General features: G+C 60.8%; 1 protein-coding gene across 9 annotated transcripts; it reads right to left on the bottom strand.

The window, feature by feature from the left end:
* On the bottom strand, positions 1 to 24,940 carry RHBDF2 (rhomboid 5 homolog 2). Of its 9 annotated transcripts, none has more exons than XM_067021074.1 (20): positions 24,871 to 24,931; positions 14,350 to 14,479; positions 13,240 to 13,441; positions 9,598 to 9,755; positions 8,718 to 8,845; positions 7,839 to 8,034; positions 7,551 to 7,754; positions 6,549 to 6,677; positions 6,056 to 6,174; positions 5,702 to 5,896; positions 4,523 to 4,634; positions 4,215 to 4,289; positions 3,870 to 4,031; positions 3,401 to 3,510; positions 3,188 to 3,251; positions 2,999 to 3,093; positions 2,682 to 2,757; positions 2,430 to 2,530; positions 2,098 to 2,251; positions 1 to 1,401 (listed from the first exon to the last, which is right to left on the bottom strand). In XM_067021074.1, the coding sequence occupies exons 4-20, from the start codon at positions 9,739 to 9,741 to the stop codon at positions 982 to 984; spliced, it is 2,484 nt and encodes an 827-aa protein (XP_066877175.1). In that variant the 5' UTR covers positions 9,742 to 9,755; positions 13,240 to 13,441; positions 14,350 to 14,479; positions 24,871 to 24,931; the 3' UTR covers positions 1 to 981. The 9 variants fall into 9 exon arrangements, with proteins under 9 accessions (XP_066877175.1, XP_066877174.1, XP_066877176.1 ...); XM_067021073.1 differs by lacking the exon at positions 24,871 to 24,931 and adding an exon at positions 24,457 to 24,535 and having other exon boundaries at positions 14,350 to 14,509; XM_067021075.1 differs by lacking the exon at positions 24,871 to 24,931 and adding an exon at positions 24,457 to 24,521.
* Between the last annotated feature and the right edge of the window lie 349 nt (positions 24,941 to 25,289).

Genomic DNA, 25,289 nt, shown 5'->3' with positions numbered 1-25,289 from the left:
AAAGAATATCATTTAATACATTTCAGACATCATCCATACAAAGTTAGCGTTACTTAAAAAAAATTAGGACCATAATGTAAACTGGTTAAAAAAAAAAAAAAAAAAGGCCTGATTGACCTTGGACAACCCCTGGACACAGGCCCTTGGGGTGGCCCTGCCCTCGCCTGGGCAGGAGTGAGGCAGAGGATGGTGGGCTGGCTGGCGTCAGTCCAGCCCCGGGAAGCAGAACACTGACTCGAAGGAAGGGACTGGGCTGGGAGGGGCTGGGGGGCCTGGGTGTGGGGCAGGCTCAGCCTCTCTCTGCCGGGAACAGCGGAGGCTCTCGGCTTCCCAGCCTAGCTGTGTCTCTTCGCTCCTTTTCTGCCCCAGACCACGGCCAAACCCTGTCCCAGAAGGTTCGGACCCGGAGCGTTATGGGCAGACTTACCAGGCCACGGATGAGCGCAGGACGTGGATTCACAGGGCAGAGATGCGAGGGGAAACAGGAAGGGGCCGTGGCCAGGCAGGGCTGGGAACCTGGTGGGAACCCCAGCCAGGTGCCCAGGAAGGGCAGGCTCACAGCAACGGGGAGGGGGAACGTACCAGCAGAGCCAGAGGTGGGAGACGGGCAGCAGCCCGGAACCTTGGGAAGAAAGGAGCCCACCTCCCCCAGGAAGTGGTCCTGACAGCAGGGGAGCAGGGTGATGTCAGGGCCTGGAACCTGAGCTGCAGAGAAACACATGTTCGGAGTGTGCCCCAGCCCGGGCCTGGGGTGGGGGGCCTCAGTCCCCCAAGGAGCCGCCCTTGATGACCGTCTCCCGCAGACTCAGCCTCTCCTGGGGGCAGAGCTCCTGGGGGCAGAGCTCCTGGGGGCAGGGCCGGCCCCACAGGGTCTCTGGAGCGGGGGTGGGCGCTGTGCAGGCAGGCAGCCTGGCCCGGGCACAGTCCCTGTGTCCTCAGCGCTGTGCGGGAGCAGCCGCGCCGGCCCCGCCAGGCAGGTGGTCAGTGCAGCACCTGGTCCAGCTCGTACTTCTCGCAGAAGTGGCTGGTGAAGGGGAAGCAGGTGAGGTACTCGATCCAGGGCCAGTGGATGGGGTAGACGTAGAGCCAGATGACCAGCGAGGCGAAGAGGCCGGCAAAGACCAGCAGCGCCACGAGGATGAGGGCGCGCTTGCGGTACTTGTCGCTCGTGCCGAAGGTGATGTAGGGCAGGAAGGCGAAGGCCAGCAGCAGGCCGCTGAGGAAGCCGAAGATGTGGGCGATGTTGTCGATCCAGGGCAGGAGGCCGCAGATGAAGAGGAAGAGCACGATGGCCGACAGGTTCAGGAAGGCCTTCCAGGGCCGCTCCAGCAGCTGCCAGCTCTGGAAGAGCTCCACGAAGAGGCAGGCCAGGAGGCCGAACTGCGACCCTGCCGGGCCCACCTGGGGTGGGTGGATGGGGAGGGGTCAGGGTCACTTCCAGGTGCCAGGTGGGAGCCTGTGGGGAGGCCTGGGGCCCCAGGACCTGGGTCATCCTCTCCGTGAGCCCCTCCCAGGGTGGGGACCCCAAACCTGACGGCCGGGGGGCAGGCGAGGTGCAGCTGGAGCTGCTGGAACAAAGCTGGACTCGTTCCACCCACCCCTTCTGCAACCCTGAGCGCCTACTACGCACACGCCCGGTGTAATAAGCAGGACAGACTGCTCCAGGCAGCGCACGTGGGGAGGGACAGACACTGAACAAGCCCACAGCCTGAGGCTGAACTGATCAAAAAACTGCTGTTTCTTGGGGTCAAGAACGGTTGCACGAGGGCAACTTCACACGGCCCAACTCATAGCTATGGGACGCGCTGGCAGGCGGCGGTCACGGTCGAGGAGAGAAATGAAGCAGAGAAAAGGCAGAGTAAGGGACGGGGTCCAGAAGGTCTTTCCGGAGGTGACCTCTACACGCGACCCAGGGGCACCACTGCTCCCTCGCGCCTCGGAATGGACTAAGGAATTGGCCGGGAAGCCCCCAGCTTAGCTGTCCATCCGCTGCTGAGCCTGACGTGGCAGGGGCTGGGCGTCCCTCAGGCCAAGCCAGGCGGGAGGCGTGGAAGCAGTAGAGCTAGCCCTCCCTGCCGCAGCATCCTGAGTCCTTACCTCCGCGCGGTACGGGAGGAAGATGGCGCTGGCGAGGTTGCCGGTGATGCCGCTGAGAACGAAGATGATGGAGATGCGGTGCCAGCCGGCCAGCTTCTCCAGGTCCCGTAGGATGGTCATTTGGAAGATCACAGACACGAGGCAGTGTGCCACGCTGGGCGGGGACACGCCGGGCATCAGCCCCCCGCCCCACCTGCCAGCCAGCTACTTCGGGAGCAGCGGGGTCTGGCAGGTTGTGCCGGCCGCGCCCTGGCCCAGGGGCCCCTCCTCCGGGGGTCCAGGTGGGCGGGCACCACAGGGCTCTGGGGGTTGGGCAGCGAGGCACCTCTTACCCAGCGTGGAGGAACAGAGACAGCCAGAGCCTGTAGAACTGATCTGGGACCTCAGGATTGAGGAAGGGCAGCAGCCCACACACCTCGTCCAAGCAGTGCACCTGGGGGCGAGAGCACGGCAGTCAGTGCCTAGGGTCCAGCTGGGTCCGAGGCCCTGATGTAGGGGGCAGGACCAGATGCCCGCTGCAGGAGGGCATGCAGGCTGCTGCGCCTGGCTGCTCGCGCCCAGGGGCCCCCCAGACCCCACCTCACCTGGGAGCAGAGCGTGGCCTCTTCGTGGAAATAGCCGTGCATGAACTCACAGTATTCCCGAGTGGTGATCTCACAGCTGGGGGACAGGGAGGCAAGGCGAACATCAGGGGCCTGAGTCCTGCGCCCCCCCCCAACCCCCCGCCGAGTGCCCAGCGCCTGGCCGCAGCAGGTATCACTGGCAGGGCGCGGTGCCCCTCTGCAGGAACCTGCCCACACCACAGACAGCCCCCGAGTGGGGAGGGAGGACGCCAGCTGGGTGGTGGGTGACAGAGGGGGAGCACAGGGGCTCCGGGCAGAGGGGGCCCAGGCCGGCTCACCTGCCCTTGGTGCCGATGCAGCAGGGGCGGCCCCGGATCTGGCAGTCCATGTGCGGGAAGCCCGAGTGGTTACTCCTGGTCTGCTCCGTGCAGATCTGCCAGGAGGGGCACGGACAGCGGCTGGGGCTGTGCAGCAGCACGCAGGCCCTCCCCGCCCTTCCCGGGCCACTCTCCTCCCCGGACGCTCACCGGCCACTTGGTGATGTCATCGGGCCAGATGTGGGCACCACTGGAGGCCGGCTCCTCGCAGGTTCTGGAAGCAGAGGTCGGAGGGGGCAAACTGAGGGGCCACGGCAGCCCCAGCCTGCCACGCCCACTGGCCAACATCCCCATGGGTGGCTCAGACCACATGATACTGAGCCCCAGCTTCTCAGCTCAGCTGTGGGTCCCCCGGGGTTGTACCTGGGGTCCTGGTGGCACACAGCCCCCGATGTCCGCTTCTGGCCCAGCGGAGACTTGTCCATGGGGGGCCCCGTATCATCCTGCCACTTGACAAAAGTGGCCAACGTCTCCTGGAGGATGGAGGCAGGCTGGTCATGGCTAGGACAAGGTCACCACCATCAAGAGTGGGCAAGGGCCCCTCCAGGGCAGGGGCTCTTGCCTTGCTGTCCAGGGCTCAGGCGCATCTCCCAGACCCCCGTCCACACCGACACTCCCGAGACCCAGCTTTCACTGCTCTGGGGCTGGGGAGGTTGGCACCCTCCCTGTGCTGAGCTGCGTGCAGGGGTGTGTGATGCCAGGGAGGGCAGAGGAAGGACAGAGGCAACGCAGACACCGCCCTTGAAGGGCCCCTCCCCCAGGCTGGGGCAAGTGGAGATGGTGCAGGGGACCAGGGTGGGGCTCGCAGGGGTCGGAGGGCCTCTGCCCCCACCGAGCAGTCCTGCTGCTGCGTCTGGATGCAGCCCGAGTGGTCATTCTGGACACAGCAGCCCGAGTCCCGCTCCAGGTCTCGCTCCCGCAGCACCAGCTGCTCGATCTGCTGGTCCTTCCGGATGCAGGGCGAGAACTTGGCTCCCAGGTGGATCAAGTCAATCTGGAGGCGGAGGGCGGTGGGGAGTGAGCTTGGGTCCAGACCTGGCTGCTCTGTTGAGGGTCTCCCCCTAGGGGCCCCTGATGAGGGGGGCTTCCAGGCAAGCCAACCCCCTTCCTGCCCAGCTGGGGGTGACAGAGGCCAGAGGCTCCCTGCTGAGATGCTGTCCCTGCCTGGGCTCCTTACCGAGCTGGGGCCAATCCAGAAGTTCTCCTGCTGGATGTACTTCACACTCTCATACACACCTCTGTTCCTGAGTACCTGGTGCAGAGGTGGAAGGATGGGCGGGGGGGGGGGGGGGTCAGGGATTTCTCTGTCCCAGGGAAGGGCCTCCGGGGAAGGCGCTGAGAAGCAAAGCAGTGGTGAGCCCAGAGCACCCTCCTGCTTGGGTCAGGCTGTTGCCGTGGGAGGGACTGGGTGGCCCAAGACACTGGCGCCTCTTGGGGGAGGCTAGGATCCCCAGGGCAGGGCCCCCCTTCCCTAGCCCCACTCACCAGCTGGGTGGTGACGTGCTGGGCGAAGCCCACAGGCGCGATGCCATACGTGCAAATCACCAGCAGTGTGATGATGATGTGGACAAAGGTCAGCCAGTAGGTGAAGTAGGGCCTGCAGGTGGCAGAGGCCTCGGGTCAGCGGAGCCAAACTCACATCCCGAGCCTCAGCCCTGCGGCACCCAGCCGCCAACAGCTCACACCTGCTCCCTACCCTCCACTACTCCCCTCCAACTCATCCTTCTCCACAGCAACTGTTAAAATGCACCTCTATGCGTCTCTCCCAGCTTAAATCCTTTCCGCGGCTTCTCGCTGCCCTGGGGATAGTGTCTGACATGGCTCCTTCCCCACTGGTTGCAAGGCCTTGCTACATCTGCCCACCTCCCTGGCCTCCTGCCTCTCCTTCTCCTGCAGTTCCTGGAACAAACCCCAATCCCTGCAGCCCCAGGGCCTTTGCACATGATGCTTCCTTTGCCTGGGATGCTCTTGCCATCTCTCTTCACCCAGCTAACTGCTGCCCCTCCTGACTGCACTACCCCCCCACCAGCTGTTCACTCCCATACTCTGTCCTCCTTCTCCAGGACACTCACCACACCTGCTATCACTTAACTTTTTTTAACTTAGGGTCCAATGTCTATCAGGTTGCTGCTAATTGTACATGCTTTGAGAATGGCCTTTTCCTAATCCTCTGGCTTCCCCCAAGGTCTCTGTGCAGGCCTCTTCACCATCCCTTCCCTTGTGGTCACAGCTTCTAACTGCCCCTCTGACCTACCCCCCGCCCACCCTGCTCCGCTGTTCCAGGGCCCGTGTGGCGGTGCTCAGTGAACACTTGTTGCTGGGCTACCGTCTGGGAGCCCAGCAGAGGAAGCAGGCCCAGAAAGCGGGGAGGGTGGAGGAGAGGCAGCAACACCCGACAACCCTTCCCAGGTGACATGCATGCTTGCAGGGTGACCCCAGGGACCGTCCCTGCTCCCCTGACCCACAGGAGGTGCTCACCAAAGGCTCGATGAACAACAAGGGGAGCTTCGGGAGGGGCCCCAGGGGAACCGGGAAGCTCCCAGGCCCTCCTGGATGGCTCTTAGCCCTTCTCCCCTGGGCCTAACTCCTGGGAGTGGCTCTCCAGAGCAGCGACCACCCCCGACTGTCACAGAGTGGGTGGGGCCCCAGGCCGGCGCGGCTCACCGGTGGCTGTCGAAGCTCTCCAGCTGCCGCTGCACAGTGCTGCTGATGCTGCGGCGGTAGCTGCGGTTCAGCCAGTTGCCCACAACGCCCAGGCCGTAGTGGCGCTTCTTCCGGTCGAAGGCAAAGTGCTTCACTTTGGATGCGATACGCTTGCCGCGTTTGGCCGTGGGCACCGGGGCTCGGTCAGACTCCTTCCTGGTGAGGACGGTGGTCTCAGCCTGGTGCCCTCCCCTCCCACATCCCATGAGGGGGATCAGGAGGGACCTGTGGTCTAGGGAAGCCCCCTGGGAGGGTCGTTGGGATCTCTCTCCACGGTGCCGCCTCCCTCCACCTGGAGGACTGCCCAGAACTCACAGAGGGATCGGCACCTCTTCGGGGGAGACCGGGGAGGCCAAGCGTGGGATGCCCCGGAAGTAGCTGGCAGAGAGTGGGGGCGACTCAAACACATCATCAGGCACGGAGCTCATCTCTTCCTGGAGTGGGTGTGGAGTCGGGGACACAAAAAGAGACAGCGTGAGGAGTTACTGTCTCCAGCACTGCCCCCAATAGCCCAATTAAAGGGCAGGACAAAGCCGGACAGGCTCTTTGGGAGGGAGGTAGAAGGCACGTGTCTGTGGGCCCTGATGCTGACTTTCCCGGCTGGCACCCTTCCTCACCCCAGGGTCCTTGCCCTGCCGACAGAAACACGGAGGCCCAGGAGCTCCGAGAGGCGCGCCCCCATCCCACCGACGGGCCTTTGGACATCTCAGGGGCTCCCAGCCGAGCATGACTGAGGCCGGGTGACCTCCCCTGGCTCCCGCCCACCCCGGCCCCCCCGACCCCGAGGGTCCACACACCCCATGCTTGCCTTACTAAAAAATGAGGAGTAGAATGTCTCTGCTCCATCGACCACATCCTCCTCCAGGAAGCTGGGGTAGGCAAAGCTGCGCTTGACCACCCGGCACCGCTGTCCTGTGGCATCCAGTACCGAGCGCCCCTGTGCCAGACAGAAGCATGGGCGTCAAGCCCAGGTCAGGTGCCCCTGCCACCAAAGGAGACTGTCAAGTCCACCTGTCCGGGGAGGTGGGACCCTGCCCAGAGCATGAGCATGTGCGAGAGAGGCCAGGACTGAGCTCTGGCTCCTGTGTAGCCTGACTGCAGCAATCTCTACATGGTTGGCTCTTAACTTCTCCCTGGTGACCTCCGGCCCTCTGGCTTGGGCACCTGACACCCCACCACTCACCCCGCACCCTTATACCCACGGGCTTCTTGGCGCGGCACACCAGGCCCCTGCTGACCTTCTGATCCCATCTCCTGTCATTCCTCTTGTAACCACCCTTCACTAAAGCCACCTGCTACTCCCTCCTACCTCCAGGCCTTTGCACAGGCTGTTCCCTCTGCTGACGATGCTGTTCCCTTCCTGGCAAACCTTTCCTTATATTTCTCAAGTGCCTTCCCTGACACCAGCCCCTGCTCTGGGTGGGCCCCAGCACTTATCACACTGAATGGTGACACCTGCCCTCACCCGAGCTGAGGGATCCTCTAGGGCAGTGACACCGGCTCAACTCACTCTGTAGCCCCTGTGCCCAGCACATAAGGGGGTTTAGCAAACACAGGTCAGTGAGTGGTGCCTGCACGTTTCACTTCCTACTTTCCACCGTGTGTGTCAGTGCAGAAACCAGCTGTCCACGCTAGGGACAACTAGAAGGACGTGGGGCTGGCTGCTTGAGCTGCCGCCGCCGCCACTCGCCCCCCGACCCGCCCAGGGATCCCGGAGCAACCACTGCCCTCTGCACAGAGGAAGAGGCTCGGGAGAGAGAGATGCTCTGGGGAGAGAGAGAGGGAGCAGGCTGGGCAGAGGTGTCTTTACCTTGAGCAAGGCCGCAGCAGCTTGAAAGCTCATGTGGGCCACAGAGATCCTCTTGCGGTGGGGCAGGTGGGAATAGCCGGAGCGGACGCTGGTGAAGGAGGTGAGGGACAGGACCCCAGGGGTCAGGGGTGGGTGCGGGGCGTGGGGCTGGTCCACCTCGTCCGGGTGGCGGAACGCCCGTCCTCGGGCCAGGGGATCCACAATCTGGATGGGAGGGAGGTGGTGAGGAGAGTCAACTGGGCCCTGGGCCAAGTCATCTGCCACCCCGCACCCGCCGCTGGAGTCCACCTTGGGCATCTTGCAGGGTCTTGGAGACTCGACGCCCTGGAAGGAGAGCACCTCTTGGCTGGGGAGCTCCAGGTCCCGCTGGCACGAGGCCTTGAGCCGGCCGTAGCGGACGCTGCAGTGGTGCAGGCTCCTGCGCTGCCAGTGCTGTCGCTTCAGCTCCCAGTCGCCGCTGACCCCGAACCACTGGGCCGCGCCCCTGCGGGAGCAGACGGGTGTGCGACACGGGAGAGACCGCAATGAGAGAAAGGCCACGTGTGCAGAGAGGCGACAAGAGAGGTGACAGGGCACTGTGTGTGTGCAGTGGGGGGGGGGCACTGTGTGTGTGCAGGGGAGGTGACGGGGCACGCGTGTGTGCAGGGGAGGTGACGGCACATGCGTGTGTGCAGGGGAGGTGACGGGGCACGTGCGTGTGTACAGGGGAGGTGACAGGGCACGTGTGTGTGCAGGGGAGGTGATGGCACATGCGTGTGCGTGGGGGGAAGTGACAGGGCACATGCATGTGTGCAAGGGAGGTGACAGGGCACGTGTGTGTGTGTACGCAGTGGGAGGGGCAGATCAGCGTCCCCTTGACCCCTGGTTCAGTGCCCAGGAACCAGATGGGCAGGGGGGCATCAAGTCAAGAGCCTGAGGGCTGGGCTGGGAAGAGGCCCCGGGACCTGCTCTGAAGGGCAATGGTCCACCCCCAGCTCTGTGACCCCCGTCAGCCTCCTCACTGTGGCTTCCCACCAGGCACACAGCAGCCTGGGCCTCAGTTTCCCCACCTGGAACATGGGCTGCCTGCCCGTGCCTCCCGGGAAGGGGTCCAGGGCCCAGGTCCCAAGAGTTGACTGGCCCAGGGTGGGGTGGGGAGGAGGTGGGGGGGGTGGCGGGCGTGCTCACTTGCGGATGCTGTGGGACAGGGAGGCCCGTCGGCGGAAGCCGGGGCGCTTCTCCGAGCCGCCCTCCTGCCATCGTGCCCTCGGCTCCTGGAGGCTGACGCTCTTCTGGAAGGCTGGGTTCCTGGGCCTCTGTGGACAGCAGGCAGGAGCACGGGCTGTGACCGCACGGAGCCCAGGCCCCAGGCTGGCTCTGCCGTGGCTCCCAATGTGAAGACCCAGACAGAACAAACCTCGACCCCAGTCTACCCCAAGCTGCTTTCATTCCGAGGGCCCAATCGCCATTTTCTAGTGCCTTCGGCGATCCCAGCACGCGCTTCCCTAGCTCCCTATCCAGCGCTCCTGCCTTAGGCCTTAGCCGGGGCTAAGCCTTGGCCTCGCCTGGCTTTACATGTTTTTTGAAAGAGCCCTTGGCCTGAGTGGGCGGCATGAGACAGACTCCCCGGTGCCCCAGGCTGCGCGGGGAGCCTCTTTGCAGCGAGTTCTCGATGAGCTCTTTATGGTGCGCTGGTCCCGGCCCGGGAATCAAGCTGCTGGTGCTGCTAGTGCTGCAGGCGCGCCGCGCCCCTCCCCCCACGTCACAGACAGCCCACCGCCCGCAGAAGGGCCAGGGCTCGGGCAAGGGAATGGAAACAGCCAATTCCCAGGCAGAACTGGCAAGTGTTTCTTATTTTCCCTGGCCCACCATGAGACGGAGACTGAGTTCAGGGCCCACCCCCTGTGAAGTCTGGGGCCAGGAAGGACGGGGTGCAGCCTACAGCAGGGCCACAGGGCAGCTGTGGCTCCAGAAGGCCCTCCTCCGGGAAGTGAAACTGCCCGAAAGGTGCCACGGGGGCCCAGCGGTGGCCGGTGGCAGGGCGGCGAGCTCCCAGCTGCTCCCTTACCTGGGGCAGCATGCTGGCCTGCTCGCTGGGGGCCAGGGTCTCGGGCGGAGGGATGGTGATGGAGAGGTTGGGTGGCTTCCGGCTCTGCAGGCGGCTACTGGACACCAAGGAGACGCCCTCGCCATTCTTGTCAGCGGAGGCCATGGTGGGCGGGGCAGCTGGAATGGAAACAGGGAGGGGGCACAGGTATGTCAAGAGGCGGCAGGACGGGAGGGGACACGGGGACAGTCCAGGGTGTCAGGGTGGTACCTGGGCAGGCAGCCCAGACTGAGGACGACGTGTAGAAAGTTGGTTCCAACCTAACTCTGGACACTAAACCATGAAGCAGAGACCGACTCTGGGCTGGGTGGGGTACGGTGAGAAGGTGTATTTTTGTCCTTCATTTGCATTCCAGGGCAGCAGGGGCCTGGGAGGTCCCCAGCTTACCACCTCGTTCCATTTCCAGTCTCTCTGCTTCAGGCAAGGACCTCCTCACCCAGAAAGGAACGTTGAGGGCCAGGGATGCAGAGCTGCTGTGATCTTGGCCACCTCATCAGCCTGGCCAGAGCAGGCCAGGGGGCCAGAGCAGGCCAGGGGGCCAGAGCAGGCCAGGGGGCCAGAGGCAGCTTCCCTGGACAAAGAGCCCTGCCCTCGCCCTGGGGGCAGGGCTTGGAGGAGGACAAGGAGAAAGGCTCCAGGCAACCCACAGACCAGGGGCCCACAGCTGTGCAGGGAGCAGGCGGTTCTCAGAGGAGAGACCCCTGGGCTCTGAGCAAGGAAGCAGCAGCTCAGCCTAATTCCCAGGCGGATGAGAAAAGCCACGGCGCTGGTCCCTGTCCCCCACGGTGGGCAGGTTCCTCTTTCAAAGGTAACTGAAACTGCCAGCTGTCCGGTACTTTTTTATTTTCACAAAGGAAGAATATTATATCTTAATGATAAAGATGATATATGAACCTTGCAAAAAAATAAAAAAGACTCAGAAGACTGTAAAGCAGAAAAGTGAACTCCTGGCCCGCCTGTCACCCCACGTTCCAGGAAAGGGCTCGGTGTGCACACCTCTCCAGGTGCCTCTCTGCACTTGGAAAAGGACACGTGTACTTAACATTTTACATGCACTCATACCTTTTCTTCTATAGCGTGGACATCCTTCCCTGTCAGTGCAGACAGATAGCTTTACCTGATCTTTCCTGATGACTGGGAAGGTTTCCCGGAGCGGAATGTACCAAGATTTACTTAATTCCAGACCGACGGTTGTTTAGATTCGCGTTCAGGGTTAAGGAACACCCTTGCCTATACCGTGTGTACTCGTCCCAGTATTATCGCAAGACGAACTTCTAGGAGTGGAGTTGCTGGATTGAAGAGTAATTGCATCTTGAATTTCAATGGATCTTGCCAAATGGCCCAGCCAGGAGGAAGTAGCAGTTTACCTCCACCTGGGGCTTTTCCATACACGATCAATCGAGCCACACCCCCTTTGACTCACCAGAACTAACACCTCCGCCTCATCTATTCTCTCCATTTCATCTCTCACTCTGCCCGTGACCTTTTTCTTGCTAAAATCCTTCGCTATTTCCTCTCCCCACGTCCCAAGGCTGCTGGGGCAGGTTTGATTTCTTCTCCCTTCGCACAAGGCCAGGGACCTCACATCCATCTGCCGCCTCAGGGGAGAGTCACACAGGAGCCCTCCAGCCACGGGACGGTGTGGGACGGCAGGGCAACGCGGCAGCCACCTCGGTTCCGAGTCTGTCCGCTCCCCACTCTCTGTCCAGCTCCTAGAAGAGCCACCGTCGCCTCTCATTTGAAGGACCACAGCCTCCAGACTCCTCTACCTGCTGCCCCCCGAGCTCCCACCCCGGGACCATTTTCCACATGGTGGCAGAATCCACCTCTGAAACGTGCAAATCATACCATGTCACTCCCTGCTCAACGTCAGGCCAGGATCTCCAGCTCTCACTTAAAGCAAAGCCCAAACTTCTCACTGGGGCCGCCTCTGGAGCCCTTGTGGCTCCGTCTCCTCCTGCTCCTTCCCCACCCCATCAGGCCACCCCGGGCCCCTCACCGCCCCGCACCTGCCAAGCCTCTGTGAGGAGGTGCTGAGGGGTTGTGGTCAAGAGCACAGACTGGAGCCGGGCGGCCAGGGCTTGACCTGCACTTGACCATGGGTCACCCGAGTCCTCACCTTACGAGGGAGGAATAACCCGCGCCACCAGAGACGCGTCCTGGGCATCAAACGACTGCACGCGTGACACACACTCAGGCAGCACGGCCACAGAAATTTGCTCAGGAATGTTCACAGAGGCACGCTCATTGCGGCCCAAAGGTGGAAACAACCCAAGTGCTCACCGACATATACACATGGATGGGGGGAGGGATAAATGAGGAGGTTGGGATTAACATACACACACCACTATACATAAAATAATCAACAAGGACCTCCTGTATAGCACAGGGAACTCTACTCAGTATTCTGTAATAACGTGTACAGGAAAAGAATCTTAAAAAGAAGAGATAAATAAATGTACACGTATAACTGAATCATCTTGCTGTACACCTGAAACTAACACACTGTAAATCAACTATAATATAAAGATATTTTTTAAAGTGTACTATAATCTGTGGGAAAAAAAACCATACACATGGATAAAGAAAATGTGCTCAATCCACACAGTGGACTAGTACTCAGCCACGAACGGGAATGCTACGCTGAGACAGGCTACAATATGGATGAACCCGGGGGGACGTTATGCTGGGTGAAAGAAGCCGGACACAAAGAGACCACTTACTCCAGGGGTCCAAATACAAGTCCAGAAGAGGCAAATCTATAGACACAGCAGGATGAGTCATGGCTTAGGGCTGGGGGAGGGGCTAGAGGACCACAGCTAAGGGGCGTGGGTTTCACTCTGAGCCGATGAAAATGTTCTACAGTTGACAGTGGTGATGGTTACACACACCTGTGAATATACTAAAAACCATTCAACTGTACACTTTAAATGGATGAGTTTTGGGCTTCCCTGGTGGCGCAGTGGTTGAGAGTCCGCCTGCCGATGCAGGGGACGCGGGTTCGTGCCCCGGTCCGGGAGGATCCCACATGCCGCGGAGCGGCTGGGCCCGTGAGCCATGGCCGCTGAGCCTGCGCGTCTGGAGCCTGTGCTCTGCGACGGGAGAGGCCACAGCAGTGAGAGGCCCACGTACCGCAAAATAAATAAATAAATAAATAAATGGATGAGTTTTACGTGAATTATATAAATTAAATATGAACTACATCTCAGTAAAGCTGGTTAAAAAAAAAAAAGTCTCCAGCACATGCTCCATAAATGTTGGTCCTCTGCCCCTGCTGGTCCCTTCCTCCCCAGATAAGATCACACAGCAGAGCAGGTAGCTCCTTCTCATCATTCTGGTCCCAGCTTGAGTGCCACCTCCTCCAAGGAGCCCTCCCTGGCTGCCTGAGGCAGCCCCCCCTCTACCCCATGTGTCTCTCCATCACTTCACCCTGCTCACCTCCCTCTCTGCCCTCTTTCTGACTTATTCGCAGCTGCATCTCCACTGCCAGAAGAGTGCTGGTCCACATGCAGGATTAGTACGTATTTGTTGAAAATCAGATAAGCAAGCAAGCAAAGCAGCTGGTACCTGGGGTCCAGCCCACTCGGCTACGCAGCTTCCTACCTTCAGGGTTTGGGCCGAGCTCACAGCTTCCTGGGTCTTGTTGCAGAGGACTTTAGAGCATGTTCTAGTCCTTTCCTCACTCTGCACAGATGATCTGGGGTGAAGCCTCAGCTCTACGGAGAGGTGGATGGATGCAGAGACAGAAGGAAAGATGGACAGATGGCTCCAGGTCAAGCAGGACAGCTCCCTTGGTGCTCACAGCCTATAAGGAAGGGAGGGCAGGCTCAATGGGTGCATGTCAGACCTACTGCACCTTTTAATCTTCTTGACCTCAGTCTCCTCCTCTATAAAATGGGGATAATTCCACCAGCTTCATAGGTGAGGGATTAAGAGATATATTCTCCTCCTCCTCCCCCTGGAGTAAAGGCCCTTGTGGTGATGAGCTGGATGCTTCAGAGTGCCTGGAGGCCAGCAGCCTCTGGGCGTTTACCTAATAAAACCACCTAAAGACTTGGGCTCTGGGCTGGGAACCATAATCAAGATGGTCCCTACCTTCTTTTCCTGTTTCTACAGAACTTTACTAGAAACAATTAACTTTAAAAAACGCAGCATTATTGGCTATCTTCTGATTAAGAGCTGTTTTCAGTTAAAGTAAGCCAGATATTCAAGGCAGTGTTCAAATGATTCACAAGTGTTTTGCTGTTGTTTTGGTTCTTTAAATATTTTTTTTAAGGTAAAATCCACACAACATAAAAGTAAGGATTAAAAAGTGAACAACTTGTGGACTTCCCTCGTGATCCAGGGGTTAAGAGACTGTGCTTCCACGGCAGGGGTCACGGGTTCTATCCCTAGTCGGGGAACTGAGACGCCACAGATGCAGCTTGGTGCAGAAAACAAAAAAAGTGAACAACTCCAGGGCAAGCCGTTGTTTTTGAGAAGTCGCGCATAGGGGACATTGCCGTGTAGCAGAGCAGGCGGCAGGCCCGGCTTGATAGAACCCCAAGGGCCGTCGGTGGCAGGACAGGGTCAGGGCCCCAGGTGGGCCAGGCCTTGCTCAGCCCTTCACGCGCATCATCCCACTTTGTCCTCAAAACACCCTTCGAGGTAGACATTATCATCGCTTCCCTTTTGTGGATAAGAATGGAGGCTCAGAGGGGTTGAGTAACTTGCCCAAGCTCACACAGCCAGGAAGGGGAGCGGCTGGGACTCAAACTGCTCTGGGTATAGGGCCTGAAGTCTCCTCGGCAAACAGGCGCCCCCTCTCCTTAAAGCTGGGGTACACTACAGGCTGGACAGCCTCCTATCAGGAAGACAGAGTAGAGAGTCCAGCCTGGAGGGAAACTTGGTCGAGCATCTCAGCACTTTGCAAACTGTGCTCCTCAGAGGGCTGGGGTTACCCAGAGGTGCTCAAGGGGCTGCCATGGGGTGAACTGGAGGCCGGGGGAGGGTCTGGGCTCCCCCCCTCTGATTCCGTGGGGCAGCACCCCTCTGGCTTTACATATTAGAGTGGGGTCTTCCACTTGGTTGCTGAAGCCGTCCAACTACAGGTGAGAGGAACTCTGGGTGCAGAGGGGGTGCCAGAGAGGGGTCTGAGGCAGAGCTGGAGGCCTGGGACGCTCCCTGCTTAAGGCCTGAGCAAGACCTGGACATCACCCTTCTACCCCTAAGTGCAGGGAGTTCTGACCCTGCATCCCAGGGCAGACAGGCCGTGGATGACGAGGCCGCTCGGAGATCACAGACAGACGGGACGTGGTGCTGGCCTGGCTGGCGCCTCAGACGCCACTCTGCACCACTCTGGGGACAGCTCCAAGACAACAGCCTCACCTGGGACGCCTGCACAGAAAGTTCTCCAGCTTGGCCTCCTCTGGGACCAGGGTACAGTGAGAGGGCACCAGGCGGGCACTGCCCTTGGATACTGGCACCGAGGAGGGAGGGGTGCAGTGGAGGAAGGCTGGTGGTAAGTGTGGGGCTGCCAGGTTTGAGCTTGGGTAAGGTCACCAAGCAGGTAGGGTCCTTCTGGAACTCACAGCTGATCACATCTCCCCACGGTCAACACCAGTGCCCTTCAAAACCCGCCCCACACCCCACTGGACACACCATGTCCCCCGCAGCCCCGCAGGCTCCTGCTTCATCTCATCTGAGGCCCTGCACCTGGCCCACCAGGCTCCACCCCATCTGTCCCGCCAACACCTACCAGCTGCTTTAAGGAGGGTAAAGTGTCATCTCCTCCAGAAAGCCTGTCGTGTTACCACTGGCCAAAATCAACCACTTTCTCAGCATCCTACAGAGATCTGCCTACATGTAGGTCTCTCCCCCGCACCCCTGGGCAGCACAGGGTCCACAACCCAGTTAGCCCCGGTAATGGCTAACCGGATGGAAGGCGGGGGAGAGAGTGGGCGCGTGCATGGCTGCAGATGGTCAGTCCACGCTGACCCTGAACAGAAACTGTCTTCCACAATCCTGCAGCCAGCCCAGGAAGTGGCTCGTTCTGGAAGGCTCTACCGAGTGCTGCTTGCCCCAGCCCTGCTCTGTGACCACCGCCCGGCCAAGGATGGAGGATGCCGTCCCAGGATGAGTCCCCAGAGGACCTCCTGTTTCCCCCCTTCTCCAGCACAGCCCAGACTCCCCAACTAGCCCTCCCATCCCAAGGCCATACCACCCCTGGCTGGGACCCCCTAGCCCAGGACTTGCTGTGCTGCTGGCATCTGTCCCCATCTTCTGACAGGAATCAATCCAAGGCCGAAGGACTGGGGAGACCGGACCAACCCCAGGTAAACCCTAGGGGTCCCAAAGAGAAGAGGCGCGGCCCCGGAGAGCAGAGACAGGGCTGGGGCACACTTTCCCGGGGAGCCGTGTAACCATCTTCACAGGGTGGTGCCGAGAGCCCCGGCCTGTAAGCATCTTGACCGGCATAGCCTCAGTTTCCTTCTCTGTTAAGCGAAGGGATTGGACAAGGCGACGGCCCAGCTTTGACACACGTGAGGCCCACACATTTGGCATAAAAACACCACTTTGAGGACTTCCCTGGCGGTCCAGTGGTTAAGCCTCCGCGCTTCCACCGCAGGGGGCACGGGTTCCATCCCTGGTTGGGGAACTAAGATCCCACATGCTGCAGGGTGCGGCCAAAAAACAAAAACACAAAAACACACCACTTTGCCCCAGCCGCTCTCCACCACAGACGGGAGGGCCTGCTCCTGAGACCACGTGCCCCCAACTTGTGCAGAGATGGTAGGCATGTGCACCAGAAGCCCAGCCCCTGCCTCTGGGCTCAGGAAGGGAGGGGGAGGGGGTGGCAGGTGCTCGGGGCAGATGCAGGGGTCGTCGGACCCACTCTGGGCACCTGCGTAACCCAAGTCCAGGGCGTGGAGCAGCCCAGACGGCAGAGACCCGACGGAAAAAGTGCTGCAACACTGGGAGCACCTGCCCCGCCCAACCCTTATCTCCTGTGCCCCAAAAGTGCTTGCTCACTGCAGGGGAAATTGTGATATCCTGGGACACCACCCAGCTGGGCCACTGTCACTTGCCCGCAAAAATTTTGGCTTCGGTGGGGCCTTCCCCAGAAAAGAGTCTTCAGCCCCAGGATACCTAGGAGACCCCCAAAGGGCCCTGGGTAGAGGGTGGGGGTCCAGCATGGGGTAGCAGGGGTGCATATCCAAAGAAGCAGTGCACTACAGAGTTCACATCACCCGGAGGTACCCATGGGTTGACTGACCCAGGGTCTGAACCACCACTGTGCCCACACCCAGTAGCATAACCCCTTTAGCAGCAGCCAGGATCAGGCACATACGGCAGAAACACAGACTCAGAAACTACAAGCTGGTGCCGCCGGGGAAGCCGGTTTCCCCACAAAGGGTGGAGCTGGGCACGGCCAGCTGAGCCCGGTCCCGGGAGCCACAGCCAGGATGAGCTGGGCCCCCACGGCGGGTCCCCCGCCACAGCACCACCAGGGCACATGCAGGCAGGCTGCTCCCTCCCCAGGCTGCATGGGCCCACCATGCCCTCCCCACCTGCCCCCATGTGTGCTTCCGCTGTCCCGGCGCACGCCTTCCCTCTCCACCCGCCCGCCACCGACACACTAGCAGGTTTCTGAAGGCTCCCCTGGTCTTGCTATCCGTGGATGGATTCTCCATACCCCCCGCTGTGAGGACCTCATGAGCCGGAAGCAGGCGACCGACAGGAGGACTCACTCAGCCTCCCTGTGGTCAAAAACGGGGACAGAGATAAGGGAGGGGCCCTTGGAGGAGGGGCGAGCAGCCCCTCCAGAGGGGAAGCAGGCTTTCTGAACCACCACGAGACATGGTCAGGAAGTTGACGGGACCCCCACGGGGAGGGCCTCAGGGCCCCTGAACAGAGGAAGGGAAGAAACCACCACCTGGCCCAGAGGTCCCTCCCAGCTGGCGGTGGGCAGGCGGTCTGCAGCGAAAGGAGGCGGCCAGGGCCGCTGGGACCCGCCTGTCCCCCACTGAATCACAGGATGCGGGGGTGAGGGCGGGGGGCAAGGAAGTGGCCTCTCTCCCCGGCTTCCCTGTCACAGAAACCGAAACCCGATGTTTCCCTCCCCACAGCCCTTCTGGGAACTGGATCATTTTTAGAAAGCAGCAAGGAGGAAGCTGGCCCTCGCCCAGGGTGCAATCCCCAATGAAACCCCTGGTTCTGCTGATCTCGGAGCCACTCCGGCTGCCAGGAGGCCGGCGGGAACAGCTTATGTAAAGACTGCAAACTCACCCGGGCTCCCTACCCACTGGCCCGCACGGCCGGTGACTCACCCCGGACGCCTCCCTGCCCTGGCGAGAGCCCGGTGGGGACAGGAGCGCCGGGCAGGAGGGAGCAAAGGCGGCCAGCTGGGGGTCACGCAGGATTAGGAAGACCAAAAAAATGGACAGACCAAGAGGGAGGGAAGCAAAGTGTCCCAGTTGGGGGCTGCAAACCCAGTCATCAGAGCTAGAGAAGGCAGCGGGGGAGGGGACGCCAATCTATCTCCAGAAGCCAGCAGGAGAGACGTCCCTGTGGCCCCCCTCCCTCCTGGCAAGCAGCCACTTCCCTAGAGGTGCCAGTCGGCAGACACACTTCACAGGCTGCCCCAGCGCGAGCTCACCCTTCAGCCCAGCTGCCCCCAACGGAGAGGCAAAATGAAACCACCTGTGGGTTTGGGCTCCAGCCACAGGGAGAGGCCCCACTCACAGAGGGCCCTGGCCTGGGGAGGCCCCGATATCTCCTCCACCTATAATGGCTTTGCTCAAACTCTAGAAGATAAAAAACCTGGGGACAGGTTCAGGGACCTGGTGACCTTCCCCATCAGACCCCAGGCTCTGGGCTCCCCGTGACCCAGTTAGAGTGGCTTGGGCGTCACGGCTGACCACAGACACAGGAAGCGGGCGCTGGGCACATGCTCTTGGTGGCAGCCTGGAACCCAGTAACCGCCAAGAGCGTGTGGGTGCGAGGAGAACGGGTTGCCATGTTCCCAACCCCACCTGTCCCGCCCGGAGGCTTTCTTAGGACCACACGCCAGCGGGGCTGGCAGAGATGTGAATACCCCCATTTCTGTGGGGACCCCAATTCCAGAAAACCAGCTGGGAGTGCCCGAGCCCCATGTCCCCACATCCTAAGGTGTGCCAGCTGCTGGCAACATACAGGGACAGGCATTACTGGAAGTGGAAGTGCCACCAGATCTCCCCAACTGACCCCAATGTTGGGCCCTGCCCACCGGGGTGCCCCCCCCGAGGCCCCTCTGGGAATCTCTGGACTCCAGAAGCTGCTGATGGAAGCAGCTCAGGGGAGAGCAGTTGAGCAGAGACCTTCCAGACCTCAGGCAGTAGCGGCTTCCAGAGCCTGGGGGCCGATGGCAGCTTAAGGACAACAGCGGGAAGGGAGCAGAGTGGCCGGGTCCTAGGATGCTCTACCCAGCAGCCTGGCCTCCCTTGGGAAGGTGGCCTATTCTGTCCCAAGCCTGCTGTTCCCTGAGCATTGCTGTGAAGGAGAGAAGTCAGAAGTGGCCCCTAGGGGTCCAGAAGGCTCTGGTCCTTCCAGGCCAGACACCAGGGCACAGGGGGGATCCTGGAGAGGGATCAGGCACCTCTGGGCACCACACTGTCCCAGGTTTGACGTGAACCAGGCTCCAAACACTCGTGAGGATTTGCCTCTTGGGATCTTGAGGTAGTGGGAGCTGGGCTTCCACTGGACCTTGGAACAGGCAGAGGCTTAGCACGTGCTCAGTGGTGGGGGGAGGATGGGGTGCAGCATGGGCGAGGGAGCAGGAGAGGCCCACTTCTCTCCTGCTGGGGGCTCCCACGCCCCGAGGTGTGACCAGGCTGGTTCCAGACACGACTAACCTCTGCACACAGAGCAGGCCTCTGTCTCGTGCTTGCAAGGGGGGAGTCCACCCAACTTCCACCCACTCCTCGTGGCCTGGCTCCAGACAATGAAAATACTGTCCAACTGGGGGAGAAAGGGTCAGAGTCCCAGCCCTAACCGCTGTGTGATCCTGGGCAAGTCGCTTGGCATCTCTGGGCCTCAGCATGTTTATGCATAAGACGCTAAGGAGTCTCCCAGGGGTCTGACATCTAGGTGGCTTTGTCACCGTTAGCTAGGGGTCGCCCTGGGGGCACAGGCGGCTGCGGGACAAAGTCTGACTGTACCCCACAGAGAGGTGAGCACCTCACCCAGCGCCGCTCAGCCGGGAATCAGGCCCTGGGCTGCCCTGAGTCCCTCACCTCGACACACTCAGGACAGGGCACTGGGTGCCCCTCACCTCTAGAGGCCCAGGTCCGCTGTCAGCAGGGAGGGAACATGCCAGGCAAACACTTTTCAGCTGTAAACAGTCATTAAGGAGCTAATAAACCAGACTTCCCAGAATCCTGCCCTGGGGCTTGTTCCTTCCCTGGAAGAGGCGGGCCCCAGCCCAAAGGCTACTGTGAGGGTTTCCGGGGCACATGGACATGGGCCATCCAGGCCACTCAGGGCAGGGGAGCTCTCCTCGCATGTCACCAACCCCATCCCCCCATCTTGCTTTGGGGCTGGCGGGGTTCTCTTGTTGAGAAATCAGGGCTGGGGAGCTGGAGACAGGGCTTAAACCCTGGCTTGGCCACCTACCGGCTGGGAGACTGGGCAAGTTATCACTTCTGAGCCTCAGTTTCCTCTGCTGCAAAATGATATGATGCAGCCCCCATCCCCTGGGAGGACACGAGATCATGAGTGCACAGTGCCTGGGACACAGTTGGTGGCTGGTAACTGGTAGCTTCTATTATTCCCAGCTGACCTCTGCCACCATCGCTTACTTGGTTTCTACATCTGGGCCAAGAGTTCCAGAGGTGACAGATCTCTGTTTGACAGGTGGGGAGACCGAGGCTCAAAGAGGTGACGTCACCTGTCCAAGGTTACATAGGTACGTGGTGGGGCTGTGGCCTCCTGCCACCTTGGAACTGGTCAAGCAAAGTGGCAAAAGAACGGGCAGGGGGGTGCTGACTCAGGTGCTGCGGGTGCGTTTCAGGTACACAGGCCTTTGACTCATGAGTCCCTCCCAGCCCCCCAAGCAGAAATGACATCACCTAAGGCTTGATGGCACTTCCCAGCTTATCTAAGGGCTTTCACAAACGTTCCCTCACCCTTGTCCTTATCTCACGATTGTCATTGGCTGATAAAGCCATGAGCTACACAGCCAGGGCTCAGGCCAGACTGCAGTTCCAAGCCCTCTGCCCGGTCCCAGGGCAGCTCTCCCACCTTCTCTTCCAGGCCTTTGGAGCCCACTCTAGAGGCATGACCTGGGGAGAGCCACCAGGAGAGGGAAAAGGTGCTTCTCGCTGGCAGCCGGGCAGGACCCCCTGAGGACCCTCTCGCCACAAGCTCCGGGGCCACACGGTGGGAGGCAGAGAAAACCAAGCTTACCCCGCTCCCAGCTCCAAGGAGCCCGGCCAGAGGGAGCAAGGGCTGAAGGTCATGGCCTCCACGACCACCCCCCCCCAACCACCATCATGACGCACATGCTGGAGGGCGGGGGCCAGCAGTTCACAGCCTGATCCTCCACTCCCAGATCGAAACCCACCCACTGTTCCCATGGCCTCCGTGGTGCTGAGGTTCCCCTGCCCCCCAGACACAGCCACTTCTGCAGGACAACAGCAGTGCCGCCATTCGGCAGCACGTTCTCACCTCATTCCCCCAACAGCCCATGACGCGAGGTGAGACCTCTGGCATCACCATGAGTCTGTGCCAAGGGCACACAGACACGTTCCTGTCATTGTGACAGCTCCCTCAATGCACTCCTAGGGCAGCTGGGCACCTGCCCAGGCTTTACATGAATCATCACTGGAATCCTCACAGCAATCCTCCCAAGCAGACCACTGTGAGCCCTGGGGAAACTGAGGCACGGACTACTTAAGTGACCCCCATCCTACTGACCACACTCTCATAGCCCAGGTGCCTGCCAGCCTCTGGGCCTGGCTTCTTGGCTCCCCAAGATGGGACTCACCCCCTCCCACTGCTACCCCACACCCTCCAGACCAGCGTCCCTGATGGGCCCATCTCGTCTGCCCTGCCCACTTAGCTCCAACCGCTTTCCTAGAGGGGCTTGGAACGTGCCTTCCTGTAGCTTTGAAACCTCAAGTCTTGCATCTGGGTCCCTGGATCAACTTACTGCATGAGGGAATGTGGACACAGTGGCTGTCTGTACTTCCCTGAAGTTGAGAAGAGACTGTTTCCTTTCTGCTAGTCCTGAGAGCTGCTCTTGCCTGGCAGCCTCCCTGCCGGGGTCACCACGTGCTAGGTCAGCCTGCACTGATGTCCCCGCCACTCCTCCCCCCGCCTGGCCCAGCCGGATGGGAAACTGGGAGCAGAGGCGTGAGCTCACTCTGGAAATCCCCACGGCGGCCAGGGCAACACTGAGGCCTGCTCCGGAGTGGGCGTCACAGAGACCCAAGGGGAACTGCACCCTGGAGAGAGTACATCTCCCCTGATGCGGCACCAGGTGGCAGGCAGGGGGCCGGGGCCACCCCCATCTGCAACCACTCAGCCTGACCCCAAGGGAGGCGCCAGGTGGCTCATCCAAGTCACATGCACAAACGTACACCCCTGACTTCCTGCTCTCATCTGGGGTCTCGCCTGGGAAAAGTGCACACAGCAAATCAACAGGAACCCTGTGACGAGGTCTGGCCACAGTGAAGACACCACCACTGACCCAGAGCTGGGCTCGGACCCCAGCGGCTCCCATAGTGCACTTCTGGTGTGATTTATTCCTCCTCTTCGAGGGCCAGGAGTCCCCTCCTAGGCAATGAGCGTGTGCCTGTGTGCATACGTGCATGTGTGTTACACCAGGTATGGCTGCAGCTCAGAAATGAGCAAATCAGGTAGGAGTCACCTGGTACTCTTTCGCTGGCAGGTGGCAGAAGGTTTTAGGGCTGGGCCTGGGAACAGACAGCCCAGGTTCAATGTCAGGCCCTGACAATTACTTCCTGAACAGCTTTGTCCAGGTCTGAATGCCGCTTTCTGCCTTGAGAGGCACACAACAGACGGGAGGGTCACTGTTATGGGGGTGGGTTGTTTTTCAGCTGCAAAGATGAAAGTCTCACTCCAGCCTTTTAAACTTAAAAGACCAAAAGAAGCCCCCCAAAGCAAAAGTCAAACCAGAAACTGCCACCTGCCCTCTGACCCCACCAGGGTTGCCAAGTCAGGAGGCCAGGGTCCAGAAGTGAACAGGATGGTGGTGGGGAGGGAGGGATGGATATTGTCCGGAAGTGGGAAGGGAGGGCAGTGAGGTGGCCTGGGCTCCTGGGCATGAACAGCTGCTTCATCCCATCCTGCCCCTCTGTGACAGCCCCCCCGCCCCAATTTCCCTGCAAAGTGGGAACATACTCCTTGAGTCCAACCCAAATAATTCAAAGTCATGCCTACTGGGGGAGCCCCAGGCCCGTGGCTCTGCTGTCCTCCATCTCTCACTGGTGCTAACACCACGAGCAGGGGGCGCATCACTCCACCAGCAGCTGGGCCCACCCTGGGCCTCTTGTCTCACCCAGGGTTCCCAGAGCCACAGTGGAACTTTCCACTGCAGGAGAGAAGCAGATTCGGGAGGTGCAAGGAATTAGGCACCTGTTATTCCTCGGATGTTATTTTCCTGGGGTAAGTGACTGAGCAGTTAGGTGTGGGTTCAGAAGGGAAAATTACAGCTGCTCACATGGCATCAGGCATCCAGGCCCACCTAGCAGTCCAGCGTTGGGAACATCTATGAGAACAGAGCTCCTGCCCCGCCCCCCCCAAAGGGGTATTTGACCTCCGGGGTTGCCCTGGCTCGCCCTGCGTGGGAGGTGCCCTAGGGGTGAAACACTCCAGGACAGAGCTGTGAGAGGGCCCCTGTTCCCAGCGCCTCCCCCAGAGCACCCAGAAGTGCTTCCTGCCGGGCTCATGGTTTAAGCAGGGAAGAAGCAGGCTTGTGGCACCAAGGTAGGCCCGCTGCTAGGGCATAACTGCCCTCACACCGCCTTACCGCTTATCTCATCTAGGCTTTTTCCAAGTTCCTCCTCTAACCCCCGGGGAAACTGAGGCAGGGCGGGGCAGTCAATGAGAAGTAACTTGGTGGAACGGGTACTGCGCCAGGGTTGCTCATCCTCAGCACAGCACTACTGACGCTTTGGGCTGAGTAATTCTTTGTGGTGGGAGCTTCCCCGTGCACTGCAGGATGTTTAGCAGCACCCCTGGCCTCTGCACCCTAGACCCCCTCCCCGGGGTTGTGACAACCAAAATGTCTCTAGACACTGCCCAATGTCCCCTGGCAGGCAAAAATCACCCCCTGCTGAGGACCACTGCTTTAAAAGAAGCTCCACTTTCCACTCTTTGCTGCTTTACCTACAGCGAGTGACAGTGACATAACGCAGACTCTGGGCTCCTTATGCCACCCACACAGGGTCCTAAATCTATAGCCATTGGGGAAAGAGAAGCCAGTCCACATGTGGGGTCAAACCCGCAAGCCCTCCCCTCCTTAGACACTCCCTCTCAGGGGCTCCAATTCTAGGCCTTCCCCCTTGGCCTTTCACCCAGTTAGGCTGAGACCTGGGCTCCCCTCTGCCCTGGGGTGGTGGGTTTATACTCTAGGGACATGCTCCTCTCTAACCCAACACAGTGCCCTGGGGGAACGGAGGAGGGGCAGCCTTTCCAAGCCCCTCTGTCCAGAAGTCAGGAGTCCTGGGTCCAATTTCTGAGCTCTGCTCCAGCCAGGCTGTGAGCCCACCCTCCCGCACCTGTTTCCACCTCTGCTAGACTGAAAGGACAAACTCCGCCCCGACCGCGGCTACTCACCCAGGAGAAACGGGAGGGGAGGGGAAGGTATGAATTCCAGGCGCTTCTGGGAGGAAGGAGGGACTGCACGGTCCTGCCCTGGGGCTGTCCCCTCTCTTCCTCCCGGGACTTTAAACTTCTGCCCAATCAGCATGCCCCCATCTCTGGTGACCCGTGGCCCAGGGACCCCTTAGGCGTCTTCTCTGAGCTGAGTCCCAGGGGCCGGCAGACCCGGTCCAGCGGCCCCGTTCGAGTCGAGACCCGGCCTCTGGCCTCGGGCTCGGCCCACGTGGGGCCCGAGTGCTCCGCAGCGCCGGCCCCTTCGCCGGCCGCGCACCGCCGCCCCAGGGCATGCTCGGGCGCGACCCCACGGCCCCTCCGGGGCCCGGAGCCCGGCTGCCGCAAACCCGGCTCCGCCCGTCGCCCCGCGCTCACCTCCCTGCGGCCCCAAGTTCCCGGGACTCAGCTCCTAGCGGCGCCACCCGGCGCCTGGGCGGTGGCTCCTGGGGGCGGGACCCCAGCGCTCCGCCTCTTCCCTACCTGCGCGTGGGCGGGGGGCGGGGCCTGGCGCCGCGGGGGCGGGCCCGCCGGGCCCCGCTCGGTCCCAGACGCAAGTGTCCTACGCTGCTGCTCCCGGCTCGCGCTGCCCTGCTGCGGTCGGCCTAGTGGTGTCCCCGCCTGGGAAGAGCCCTATTTTCCAACGGAGCTGGTCTTTTCCGGGCGGCGTCCTCTCCTCTCCCGACAAAGCGTATAATCGAGGTCTGAAGTGCCATCATCAGGTCAACCCCCAAGAAAAAACACTCCAATAAATAACAGCCACCTTCCATACCCCTCCCTCCAGAGCCTTCATCCTT

Source organism: Kogia breviceps, chromosome 19 (assembly GCF_026419965.1).
Source record: "Kogia breviceps isolate mKogBre1 chromosome 19, mKogBre1 haplotype 1, whole genome shotgun sequence".
Lineage (NCBI taxonomy): Eukaryota > Metazoa > Chordata > Mammalia > Artiodactyla > Physeteridae > Kogia > Kogia breviceps.
The sequence above is the reverse complement of the archived record's forward strand: the minus strand, read 5'-3'. Positions and strand labels throughout refer to the sequence as shown.

Excerpts from the sequence above, each read along its gene's own strand:
- RHBDF2 (XM_059048159.2), bottom strand. The coding sequence starts at position 24,589 with ATGCTGATTGGGCAGAAGTTTAAAGTCCCGGGAGGAAGAGAGGGGACA. Across the intron at positions 5,897-6,055 it reads GAAGAGGTGCCGATCCCTCT|GAAGGAGTCTGACCGAGCCC; the intron begins GTGAGTTCTGGG and ends CGTCCTCACCAG. Across the intron at positions 4,290-4,522 it reads AGCACGTCACCACCCAGCTG|GTACTCAGGAACAGAGGTGT; the intron begins GTGAGTGGGGCT and ends CCTCTGCACCAG.